Genomic DNA, 12,933 nt, shown 5'->3' with positions numbered 1-12,933 from the left:
TGGAATGCCAAGGTGAGGTGAGCCGTGCCAGGTGTGGCCGCAGCACCCAAACAGCACACGTGAGAAGCAGGGAGGGAGGGGGCAAAGCCGGCAGGGGGAATGTGGGCTCCCTGCTGGACAAGCACTCCCACTGGAGAGCATGAGTTGGGATGGGGGCAGACCAGACCAGGCAGGGCTATAACACCTGTGGGCCTCATGTGAGCTAGATCAGGGAAGAGCCAGGTTGGGCTGACTGTTCTGACTGGTGCAAGCAAAAATTAGAGTGGGTGAGGGTTGGTTGGACTTCGCCACATCATCAGCTGGCAGAGGCTGGCACTGGGGGCTGAATCTGTCAAGTTAACCTCCAGAAGCACCTGGAGAGTGCATAATCCAGGAGTGGGAGTGGCCTAGTAGGGAGATAGTGGGCACCCCCCTCATGGGTACCACTCCCACTGGAGGGCATGAAAACCAGGACAGGGGCAGGGGTGGCTGGACAGAATGGCACCCGCCAGCATGTGTGTGGGGGCTGGATAGTAGGTTGGTTGGGTTGAACTAGGCTTCAATGCCCATTGACATGTAAGAGAGCTAAATGGGATGTGGGACAGACTGAACAAGCCTGCGGTACATACTGGCAAGCATGGGAACCAGGGTAGGGGCCAGGCCTGGTAGGGGTTATGGGGAGTTGCCCCAGCTAGGCTGCAGTTCCCACTGGTTTGCATGAGGACCAAGTATGAAGTGGGTAGGATCGAGCTGGACTACAACACCCATTTGTCCAAGTAGAAGACAGGGTTGGAAACAGAACTGGCCCAGCAATCGCAATGACCAGCATGTGCATAAGCTGACTGGGGCGACGGACTGTGCCAGACCCTGTACTGGCAAGCACACCCAAGAATCAGGTCTGGGATCACCTCAGATGAAGTTTCTTGGGAGATCCCTCCAACTGAACTGCTGCTCTCAGAACCCCAACCATGAAGAGACTATGTCAGCCAGTGGATTCTGAAGAGAGTTCATCATGCTTGGAATGGCGAGATTGGCAGCAATTCAGAACTTCTGAACTATTAAAACTGCTTGAGCAGGACCCTCGGAGCGTGCCCCACATCGTGGGCCTGGGATGGGTGGGAGGCTGGGTGGGGCTTCTCCCTTTGTTTCTCCACTGACCCCAGATGCAGGGGGAAAAATGATGATATTAGTGTGGAAACAATGGTTTTACCCATTTTCCTGTAGCCCTTGACCCTTTGTACCCTAATCAACCATGTAAGATTATAAAAAGTAATAATAAAGATTTAAAAAAAGATTTCCCATTGTGTTTTAACAAAGACGACTTTGGTCCTGATGCGATAGCCTTTCGGCTAAATTTTCACCTTGCACACCTGGGATCCCACATGGATGCTGGTTTGTACCCTGGCAGCTGCATTTTCATCCAGCTCCCTGCATATGGGCTGGGAAAGCAGCGGAGGACGGCCAAAAGCTTTGGGACCCTGCACCCACATGGGAGACCTGCAAGAGCCCCTGGCTCCTGGCTTTGGATCAGCTCAGCTCAGATTTTTATGGCTGGTCGGGTAGTGAACCAGCAGATGGAAGTTTATCCTTTCTCTTTGTGTCTCCTTTCCTCTGTATATCTGCATTTCTAATAAAAATAAATGATTCCTTAAAAAAAATCAATACTTTATTGAGTGGCTAAAATATCTTAATGAGATGGGATAGAAAACCCACAGGGAGCTTTTCCATGGATTGTCCACAGCCACAGAGCAAATTAAAAACCACAGCTATTATGTATAACTCATTGACGAGGCCCCACACTTCCCGGCACGCCAGCGTGCAGGCAGTTCACAACTTCTGGGGCAGAGCAGGGTCTGCCAGGGGCCCTCTCTGTCCTCCTGGGGCTCCCTGGTCCGACGCTCCAATGGCACCTGCGCCGGCAAGCTTGTCCCCATCTTCATCAACGGTCCACGATCGTCAGCCGCGGCTCTCTGTCCTCCTTCAGCAGGGCACGCACATCCTCACCAAGTTCCATGCCTTTCAGCCTGCTCGGACACAGGGCTCTGTTCAGATTATGCCCCTTCAAGACACCCGTCTGCATCTCATGGTTTTACCATCATTCTTGCCAGGAGATGCCCGTGGTGCCATCCATCGGGGAAGACCCGCTACCCCATGCCGAGGAGTGTGCATGTGTCTGACCCCCGAGCCTGCACACCAGCCCTGCCTGTGTGCACGCATTTCCACTTCTGGCTAGCACACGAGGGCTTTGTGGGGTTCCTCGGAACAGCTGCAACAGCGCCCACGGAGCACCCAGGGCATACACTGATACGCACTGGGGTTCTACCTTGCCCCTTCTGAGCCCGAGGGTGTGTCCTGGGGGGCGGGGAGAAGGGAGAACAGCTCACCCCAGCACCTCCAGGGCACAGGTGGGTTGTCTCAGGGCAGATACCAGCACAACCAGCCCGCTGAGGTCCAAGGCATTCTCACTCAGGTCCAGACTGCGCAGGGTCTTGCTGCTGGTGAGAGCTGATGAGAGGGCCAAGCAGCAGGCGCTGGTGAGCCCACACAGTTGCAACCTGCCACAAAGAAATCCAGTGAGAAGCGGCTCAGCCCCTGGGGACAGGGGGAGGGGGGACAGAGGGGCCAGGCAGCCAGCTAGGGCTCCCTGACCAGCCACCATGGACAGCACCCTGCAGCCGGTACCTGGTTCACACCCTTGACACTGGGGTGTATCTCCCCACTTGGATCCAGCACGGCTTGTGCCTAGCTTTGGATGAGGGGGTAGGAGGGAGGTCACATGGGCCTGAGTCTGCCCTTCAGCTGCCAGGATGGTGCCAAGGGCTGCCTCGCATGCCCTCAGATCTCACGTGGTGGCCTCCCGGCACTTGAGGAGGGGGACTGTAGTTACAGACGGGCTCTTTACCCAGCAATGCAATTAGAATGAGGTCCCTAGGGCCGGCGGGCCATGCTGCGGTGTGGGTGATGTCCTTGCAAGCAGAAGCAGGGTGGACATGAACACTCCAGCATCTCCCGGCACAGGGGTGTCCTGGGGCAGGCAGGTCCTCCCGAAGGCCCCAAGCCTCGGATGCCTGGCCTGTGTGCTGAGACCACCCGTCCCCCACGCACAGGAGCCCCACACTCCAAGGCAGTGGCCCTCAGGCAGAGCCACATGCTCAGCCCTCAAGTCTTGGGAAGCCGTGTGAGACCCACCCGAGGATCTCCAGGTGGCAGCTCGGGTGTGCCAAGGCTTCACACAGTGGCTTCATGCTGGCGTCCCCAAGGCTGTTGCCCCCCACCTGCAGGTTCTTCAGGCCCTGGCAGCTGGGCAGGGCGGAGGCCAGCTCCTCACAGCCGGCAGCCGTAATGCCGCAGTAGAAGAGCCTGCAAGACAAGTGTCCACTTTCTCCATTCGTCCCTGCTGACCCCCATTCCATACTGACAACCTCCAAACACTCAGTACACAATCTCAGTAGTATCAAAGCCACAAGCATCCACTGGGTATTTTAAAAAGACCAGTTATGGCTTGCTGGCTAATCCTTCCGTTGTGTGTAATGGGATCTCATATGGAGACTGGTGACTTGTGTCCCAGTGGCTCCGCTTCCCATCCAGCTCCCTGCCTGTGGCCTGGGAAAGCAGTGGAGGATGGCCCAAAGCCTTGGGACCCTGCCCCCACGTGGGAGACCTGGAGGAAGTTCCTGGCTTCTGATTGACTCAGCTCCGACTGCTGCGGCCACTTGGGGAGTGAATTGGTGGAAGAAGATCTTACTCCTTTTTATTTATGTTTACTGGAAAAATACAGAGAGAAATTTTCTACCCACTGGTTCACTGTCTGGGTGCCATGGCCAGGGCAGTCAGGACTGAAGCCAGGAGCCTGGAACCCCATCCACATCTCCCATGTGGTCCAGGGGCCATCTCTGCTGCTTTCCCGGTGCGTCAGCAGGGTGCTGCAGGGGGAGTGGAGCAGTGGGCGCTGCATCCCGGGTGAAATGTGCACTGAGTCTTTGGCTTCTTGGAAAGGTCTTGTCCAGCGCTGGCGTCACGGGCACGAGGGAGTGACCCAGCGCACAGGGACTGCCTGCTGTGGGTCTGCCTCTCGAGCAAACAAGAGAAGCCCAGCCCAGAATACCCAGCTAGGGCACCGAGTTCCAAACTCTGACATTTCCCAGTGAGTTGAGCGGAATCTTTCTCCACCATCCCACTAGCCTCAGGAGATTCCCAGGGAAGGAGGCCGTGAGCCGGCGAAGCCATCCCAGTCAGAAACCCCAAGAGTGCGACAAGGAAAATGACGGCGCTCGGACACCCGAATCCCTCTCGCATGTCAGGGCCTTTTCCTAGCCTTGTGCCCTACTCCCGTCCCAAGCATCCCTTGCTTTGTCCGCAGGAATTCTCACGTGTGCTTGCGTGTTGTAGCATGCTTTTCCTGCATCCGGGATCTGCTTTCCCATTGCCAGACACCATCTTAGCCCCAAGACCATCGCCCAGCCTGCTCGCCATCTCTCAGGAGTTTCTGCACTTGCCACGGAGAATGGCCAATCTCAATCAGTTAAATCTGTGCCATGCAAGCCAGGCTGTCCCCCTGCCCACACAGGCATCCCTACAGGACCTCGGTCAAGGGCTCTGGCGCTGCTCTCACGCTCGGCACAACCCTACAGGCTTCCCCACCACGAGAGCCTCCCGGAAAAGCACACGCCCAGAAGAGGCAGCTTGGCATGCAACAGGAACCTACCACAGCGACTGTAAATGGCAACTTGGGCAGCCCAGCGCGGCACAGAGCACCCGCAGCCCCTCGTCCTGCAGGACGTTGATGCTGAGGTCCAGGTGGGTCAGCTTGCTACTGCACTGGAGCACTTCAGAGAGGACCGGACAGCAGGGCCCACCCAAGCGGCAGCTGGCCAGTCTGCAGGACACAAGCATGGGGAGATGAGAGGGGCAGAGGGGACGGCGGCAGCTCAATTTTTTTTTTTTTTTGCATACACACATTTGTTTAACACAAAATAATCTCCTCCTCCAACTTTACTGAGGTGGCTGTCCACGTCCACGGCCAAATCCACCTCTCAACTGGAATTCAGCTGCTGACCCAGCCCCAGGCTCGGCTTTGTCAGCACCAGGGGCCACAGGACTCCATCTGTAAGCGTCTCTGTCGGCCTCTCCTTGCCGAGCCTTTGGGTCAAGGCCTGCTGGCCCGGGTGGCTGCAGTGCAGGGTGGCAGGCACGATCTCGGGTGACAGGTGCAGGCATCATGGAGATACTGTATGCCCTCGTTGGTGAGGTGCCGGTAGCAGTGTCTCCAGGCGAACTGTTCCCACACGTGGCCTCGGGACTCGGGGGACTGCATGGCCTTCACGCGTGCAGGCTGGGCACGTTGTCCGCCAGCTCCGGGTACTGGGCATGTGGATGTCCTTCTTGGCCACCTCACTCCCTCCTTGAAGAGGAGTTCGTAGACGGCATTCCGGTTCTTCTTGGGCATCAGCATTGCGGTGGCTGCGTGGCTTGGCACGTTGGCTCTTTACGCCAGCTCCCAGCACAGGTAATGGGTCCATGACCTTAACTCCAACATCACCAAGGGAGGTCATGAACCTGTGTCCCTTTACGTCTTATTTAGGTGACAGAGAGAGAGAGGGAGGGAGAGAGAGGAGAGGAGAGAGAGACACAGAGGGGGAAATAGAGACAGAGAGGGAGAAGGGGGAGAGAGACAGAGGGGGAAGAGAGCAAGAAAGGGAAGGAGGGAGAGAGACAGAGAATGGAGAGAGCAAGAAAGAGCTGACAAAGCAACGCAGAAGACAAAGACGCAGCGTGATGGATTTTGGTACCTCTTAGATGGGTCAAGTGTATTGATGAGTGTGTGGGTTAAAAAAAAATGTCTAAACACCTGGCAGTATTTATAATCACAAAGTGAAACTCAATTTGGAATAAAAGCCCCTATTGCATTCCTTAGTAAATATAGTCTTAAACTATGATGAAAAAATCATGCTTTAACACTTACTCTAAAATTTCCTATAACTTAAATATTTTGTTTTAAAACAAAGCTTTATTTCACCTGATCTCGGCAATCATTGAGAACTGGAGTTTGCTCGTTGCCCTCTGCCCCTCTGGCTGCTCCTACCCTTGCTTCATGTCTGAATCTCATTCCATATTCATGCTTTTCTGTAGATTCTTTGGATGCTCTGTCAGTGACTGTGCAGCTTCATGAGACATGCTGTGCTGTTGCTTTGTCCTCCATGGTGAACCCTCCCAATGCCCACTTCCCATGACAGTATAATCCAATTTAGCTGAGCTTCCCAGAAGAGGAACGTCCCCAAACCAAAGCCTGCTAGTGGCTCCCACAGACTGGGACAGGTGCTTCTCACCCAGGCACAAGGATGTTCTTGCATCAGGCAATCATGGACATCTCAAAAACACAGCTTTTGTGGCATGCGAACCACAGCTCGACAATTCTCTTTGTAGTTCAATTGACTGGAGCTGAGACAGTCAGGTGTCTCAAGAAGTACCTGAATCTGCTGATGCGACGGGGCGCAGTGGAGAATACATATGGAAGAGAATTCCTACTTGATTTAAGGAAAATGCTTGATGCGACTGTCACACACGGGCAAAGGCATCATTGCGGATACTGTCACGAAATAAACACACCCGTGTGACCATATTCCGGTCAGGAGACACCCAGGTGGGCAGGTCCTCCCCTCCTGGGCTCGCCACCTGTCACCGCCCACCCCCCACCCCAGCACCACTGTCGGAACCCGTGCGGTCTCTGTCTTGCCCCTAGGAGTGCTGTGTGGTCCACCCATCAGTTGGACACTCTCCCAGCGCCCCCACGTGTTTTAGCTGTGTGTCTTCCCATGCGGCAGATCATGCATCCTCAGGGAACATTACAAGACAACCACGCTTTGTTATAAAACCTAGCGGATGTTTTCATTTTTCAGGTGATTCAGGTAACTGATGGGGCTGCTTCACGCCCATCTCTCTGCAAGCAGAGTCAGGCAGCTTCATCCAGTGCCCACTTGGTGTGGACTCTGGTTTGCACGCTGTGCCGAATCGTCCCTCCACAGTACGTGTCTCGACTGCAGGACTGACCTTTGTATGCTGGTCTCGGCTTCCCAGCAGGTGCGGTACGCCTGTGACCACTGGGAAAGCAGACTGAGTGGACGTGCTGGACACTGCCCAGTCCTTGCTGGCCTGAGGTCGGAGCCCCACAGAGGCAGCGTGGACACTTACAGGAGCTCCCGCACGTTGCACGCTGGGTGCTTCAAGGCCTTGCTGAGCACCTGCACGTCGTGCTGGGAGAGGCCGGTGCAGCTGAGGTCCAGGCACGTCACGTTTGGGTTGTGAATGAGCACCTCGAAGAAAGCCCACATCTCACAGCGAAGGGACACATTATTCATCCTGCAAAAGCAAAATAAAGCAATGCCATCTCCAGGTGAGCACAGGCCGAGAACCTGTTGGTCTGTCTCATTGCTTCCCACGTTGGTCATGAGCTCACACTTGGGTTTCACAACGTCATCAGGCGGCCCAGCGGTTCTTAACGCCGCGGTTTTGCCCACCATTACTCCCTTGCCTCCGCCGGGGAAGCCGTGATGCTCGGAACCAGAGGAGTCATGGGCGAGGCCACACCCACTTGACTTTGCCTCCTGTGACCCAGCAGGGCATGCTGGACTCTGCCTGGATGGTCACCTCATGTTGACGTGGTCAGTCTGGGCCGCAAGCCAGAAGCGGCTCAGGTCAGGGCTGCCTTGCCACTCACTGGAGCTTTTGGAGGTAGCACTTGGGCTGCTTCAGCTGATGACAGAGGTCCACCATGACAGACATGGGGAGGCTGCTGTCCCTCACTTGGAATGCATAGAGGTGCTGGTTGGTGGTGAGCACGGTGCAGATCTGACGCCAGAGGACGAGGTTTTGCTGTGACCTGCGTGGGGAGGAAAGGGAAGGTACCCCAGCTGAGTGGACGAGCCAAGCCACCGGCCCTCCTGAGCACGGCGCCCACCTCAGCCCCTGCTGGAGTCGGGGGGCGGTGAATCAGCCAGGGTCACCCCCACAAAGCTCGCCCACCAGGACACTGGGCAGCACCTCGGGTGAGCTTGGTTGTAGAGGTGTTTCGGGCACCCAGCGTGTGCTTGTAACAATCCTACAGTGCGCAGGACAGGCTCCCTCCCCAGGAGAGAGGCCATTTGTGCCAAGATGGGGCAGCCCAAGTAGGTGAGAGGTGGGTCAGGGCACTAGAGCTAAGTCAGACACAGGAACTGTGCCGGCAGCGCAAGCAGTCTGCCCAGCTCCCTGACCATGCCACCTGGGCCAGTTTACTTTCCTGCTGCGCTGCTTCATCTGTCCTAGAAAATGGCCCTGCCACCCGCATGGGAGACAGACGGAGTCCCAGGGCCTGGCTGTGGCCTGCTCCAGCCCCAGCTGTTGAGGTCCATCTGGAAAGTGACTCAACAGTTGGAAAATTCTCTCTCTTCCTCTCCTGCCATCACTCTGTTTTTCAAATAACTAAATACATGCTTCTTACAAAATCTAGGAAGAGCTGACTAGGGACTTGAATTGATGCCTTTCGGATGGCAAAGTTGAGACTGTAACCATGACCTCAAGAGGTCTTCGGAATTGCATCACCAGATCCACCTGTGTGCCTGAGGCTCCTGGCGCAGGGGCCATGAAGGGCACGGGAGGGACTCACCTCTGTCCGCCTCCATCTTCTCCTGGAAACACATTCTGGACAGAAAGGCAGAGCTTCCTCAGGCCGGAGCAGTGTCCTAGGCAGTAGGCGGAAGCGGCCAGCTGGAAGGTGTGGGCTATGGTCACTTTGATCTCCCGGAAGGACTCCATGGTCTGCCGCACGAAGGCTTCGTCCCGGATCTCACAGAGGCAGGAGAAGAGGAGGGCAAAGTCCACCTGCTCCTCATCCAGGCTCTTCAGGAGCCCGAGCAGCTGCTGCTTTCTCTCCTGGGACCGGTGGGAGCCAAAAAACGCATCCAGTCTTTCCTGCTCCCTCTCATTCAACAGGCCGAAGACGAAACAGCCCAGGAAGATCCAGGGCGATTCGCTTTTGCTCAGGAGCCTCTGCAGCAGCGTCTCCACGTCCCGCACCGCGGGGTGGGGGTGGTCCCCGCGCTGCAGCAGGTGGAACAGGGCCGCACAGAACTCCTGCACCCCCAAGTGCAGCAACGCATAGGAATCCTCGGGCGCCCTGCGCCGCAGGACCCTGGCGTCCAGCAGGGCGGCCACGTCGCTGTCCGTGAGCCCGTTTCTGCGGAGGGCCTCCCGACTGAACGTGGACGCGTTGGTCCATATGCCCTCGGCAGCCAGAGAACACAGGCCCTTCAACAGAGCCCGGCTCTGCCGCGGCGGCCCTCTGGCCCCCTTGGGAGTGAACGAGTTCAAGATGAAGCAGACAAACAGGGAGGTGACGCACCTGCAGCTCAGGGCTGGGTCTCTGCCCCGGTCCATCTCTTGTTTCACGGACACACAGGCGAGCCAGCACAGCTGCGGGTTTCGGCACATGGAGAAGATGTATGGGTTTTCTCTCACGCACCGGAAAGCCTCCAAGGCCCTGCTGTTGCTTTGGAACCAGCTGCAGAAATACAGCTTGCGGTGGTTTTCGCTGAATCCCCTCAGGGTTATGATTTTGGGGTTTTGCAGCCTGGTAGCAAGTTTCCTGGCACACTCAGGGGTGGCGGCGACGAGCAGCGAGGCCCCGGGCAGCAGCGTCTTCCCCAGCAGACTGTTGAGCAGCACCCAGACTGGCTGCATCTCCGCCCTGCTGCTGCACAGAGGCGACTCCGGCTCCAGCAGGTCACAGCCCAGCTCCTCCAAGCTGTCCACCAGGAACAGGAGTCTCTCCGGCAGGGTCAGGATCTCCGCCACGGAGGCCGGGGCGTCGGGCCAGTCGCAGGCCAGCAGCCCAGCCAGGCTCGTGGGCGCCAGCGGCTTCAGCTTGTGGCAGCACAGGTAGAAGACACAGGCAAAGCGATCTTGGTAGAGGCTGCCCTCAGCCCAGGCCAGCAGCAGCTTCCACAGCAGCGTGGTCTTACCCATGCCCGGGGACGCCTGGAAGACCACCGTGGGTGCCTGCTCTCCTGCGTCCCCAGGAGCAAAAAGGCGACACATGAACTCCCGTTCCTCCTGGCTGAGCCTCAGGTCGCAGGCTTCACGGGCTGCAACACGGGGCTCCCAGGCATGAAATGTCTTCCTGACGTGGTCTTGATACAGCTTTGCGTGCCCTGGCCGGCAAGGACAAGAGACGAGGAAGCATCCAGATTAAAGCGAGGCATGCACACTCGCATACAGATCTCTGGCCCGAGTTCACCCTCCCCAGGGGCTGCACCCTGCTGCCCACTGCCCGCATCTACGAGCAGTCACCAGGACCCACTCACACAGTCCCTTTACACGCGTCTGCCACAGCTGGGGCGGAGGGGAGAATCTGGAATCTGAATTACAGGTATTCCGTGGAGAGTTAGACAAGCCCTACTACAGACAAATGTGCACAAGCTGAATAAATAAAAACAAATGTTGAAGAATGAAAGGAACAGTGCTGAAGCCCGGCAGATGACAGCAGCCGATGGGTTTCCGTGAGTCACTCACTTTCTGGCACTCGTCTCTGCCTTTAGCAGAAAACAGCACACATGTGTCAAAATGGGCCTGGCATGATGGCTCAACTGGCTAATCCTCTACCTCCAAGTGCAGGCATCCCATATGGGCGCCGGTTCACACCCCTGCTATTCCACTTCCCATCCAGCTCCCTGCCTGTGGCCTGGGAAAGCAGCAGAGGACGGCCCAAAGCCTTGGGACCCTGCACCCGCATGCGAGACCCGGAAGAGGCTTCTGGCTTCAGCTTGGCTCAGTTCAGCTGATAGAGCCATTTGGGAATTGAATCAGTGGATGGAAGATCTTTCTCTCTGTAAATCTGCCTCATCAATAAAACTGAATATTTAAAAAATGCACGAATGAGTCAGACACCTTGGGAAGGTTGTTTGAAGTCCATTCACGCACATGATTGCATCAGCTAGCCTCTGGTCCTGTACAACCCGCAGCAGGTGTCGGCTGCTGCTGGGCCAGGCCCACCATCTCTGTGCTTGTAGCTCCACCTTACGGAGCTTCCCATTTGGATATAAGCTTTCAGTGGAAGGTGATGTTACTAATGGCCCGGTGGTCTGGTCCAGGTTAAGACACACACCGGCATGTCACTGCCATGCTCACCCGGGCAGTGGGGGGCAGTCTCCCCGCCGCTCCCCATGGTGACGCAGGGACCACCGAAGTGATGACACGAGAAGTAGCTGCATCAACATAAAAATTCAATTTAAAAGAAGTCTACGCACCTGTGCTCTCGCTCCTGGCCCTGTCGCACAGGTCCTTCCTGCCCAGCCTGTGAAACACCGCCAAGGTGACCTCCCAGGCCCGCTGCTGCTTGTAGCTCTTTGTCATCAGGTCTGCGAGGTCTGCTCGCGAGGCTTTCTTCACCTTGGCCCAGGGGATCGGCTCCAGCCCCTGCTGCAACGTCTCCCGCTTGAGGTGCTCCTTGAACTGCACGAACTCCTTCCGCTTGAGTTCCTCCAGGTACCACAGAAGGCCAAAGTCGGAGAAGAAAGAGGCCGCCATCTTGCCCCGGAGGTGCTGATCTGGAGAGAGGCTGGACCTGTAGCAAATGCAGGGCAGTTTCCAGCTATTCCACGCCATCGGGAGCTGCGCGTGGCCCCTTGCTGGAGTGAGGGGACGCCGGGGTTGGTCTGCACCAGCTGCAAAATACAGCGCATAAGCCCGGCTGTGCAGACGGAGGCACCAGTCACGGTAGTTAACGGGTCCAGCTAGAAGGCCAATGCATGCTGATGGACAGGAGAGTGGGCCAGGGGGTCATGAGGGGGGAACCCAGAAGGCGTGAGGCACTGAGCCCGTTCCCACACGGTGCATCTGCAGGGTAGAGGCAAATACAACAACACGGAGGGCAGAGAGATCACCTGCTCTCCCAGAAGGTGACAGGGAGGCACGCGGCCTCCGAACGCAGCCTTGGCGTCAGACGGGGCACAGAGGATACTCGTTTCAGCAAATCAGGCTGGAAAGACCGCAGTCCAGCTTAACAATGGAGAAGAAAAGCTAGACACAGACTGCACATCTCACCCGAAAATTAACTCCAAATGCAGAAAAAAAAAGAGTTTAGAACCACAGTCATGGTACAGGAGACTAGGTTACAGTGTGGGACGGCAGTGTCCCATATAGAGCTCCACTTCTGATCCAGCTCCCTGCCAGTGTGCCTGGGAAAGCACCGGAAGACAGCTCAAGTGCCAGCCACCTGCAGGGGAGGCCTAGACAGAGCTCCTGGCTCCTGGTTTCGGGCTGGCCCAGCCCTGGCCAACGCAGCCACTTGGGGAATGAACCAGTGGATGGAAGATCTGTCTCTCTCTCTCCCTTTCTGCGATTCCACATTTCAAATATATATGCTTGAAAGCTGAGCTCATGGCAACAGAGAACAGAATGGTGGGGTCACCAGCTGGGCAGCAGGAGAGAAGAGGGCACCGGGGGGGCACGGTTAGTGAGTGCCAACTCACGGCCGGGGAGGAGGAGGATGTTCTGGTGTTTGTGACACAGAGGGTGAGTGTAGTTACACTCATGTATCGTGTAATTCAAAAATTACATGGATTCGGAATGTTCTATCAGAAAGGAATGACAAACATCTGAGAAGGACACTGGGTACAAAATGTAAATGGGGAAAATGATATTGAAATTACATATCTGATGATTTGTCTCCAAAATACACAGAGAGCTCTTACAACTCAACTCGAAACAACCAGAGGGAAAACAGAGGCGAAAGGCCTGAACTGCTTCGTCAGAGAAACGGGTGGGAAGTGAGAACCAAGACAGGTGATTCCCATCGCTGCCGCGGGCGCGAGGAGAGCTTAAACAGGGCTACGACGCTGCGACACCACTGCAGGGGTCACCGTGGAAAGCACTGGCCCCTGGAGCTTCCGGCGAGACGCGAAGCAACAGGACATGGGGAGG

The 12,933-nt window shown here is 56.4% G+C and overlaps 1 protein-coding gene and 1 pseudogene across 1 annotated transcript; both read right to left on the bottom strand.

Moving 5' to 3' along the window:
- Window positions 1-2,359: 2,359 nt before the first annotated feature.
- NLRP4 (NLR family pyrin domain containing 4) lies at window positions 2,360-11,538 on the bottom strand. Its single transcript, XM_040978252.1, has 9 exons — window positions 11,259-11,538; window positions 8,621-10,163; window positions 7,694-7,855; window positions 7,168-7,335; window positions 5,375-5,462; window positions 5,208-5,311; window positions 4,685-4,855; window positions 3,169-3,339; window positions 2,360-2,534 (listed from the first exon to the last, which is right to left on the bottom strand). Exons 1-9 carry the CDS (start codon window positions 11,536-11,538, stop codon window positions 2,360-2,362), a joined length of 2,862 nt encoding a protein of 953 aa, XP_040834186.1.
- Window positions 4,919-5,431, bottom strand: LOC121155176 (annotated as a pseudogene).
- Window positions 11,539-12,933: the final 1,395 nt, after the last annotated feature.

This window comes from Ochotona curzoniae, unplaced genomic scaffold, assembly GCF_017591425.1.
Source record: "Ochotona curzoniae isolate NIBS_2020 unplaced genomic scaffold, NIBS_Ocur_1.0 contig_2861, whole genome shotgun sequence".
In the NCBI taxonomy this organism is placed as follows: domain Eukaryota; kingdom Metazoa; phylum Chordata; class Mammalia; order Lagomorpha; family Ochotonidae; genus Ochotona; species Ochotona curzoniae.
Note: the sequence above shows the minus strand (reverse complement) of the source record. Positions and strands in the feature narration are given on the sequence as shown.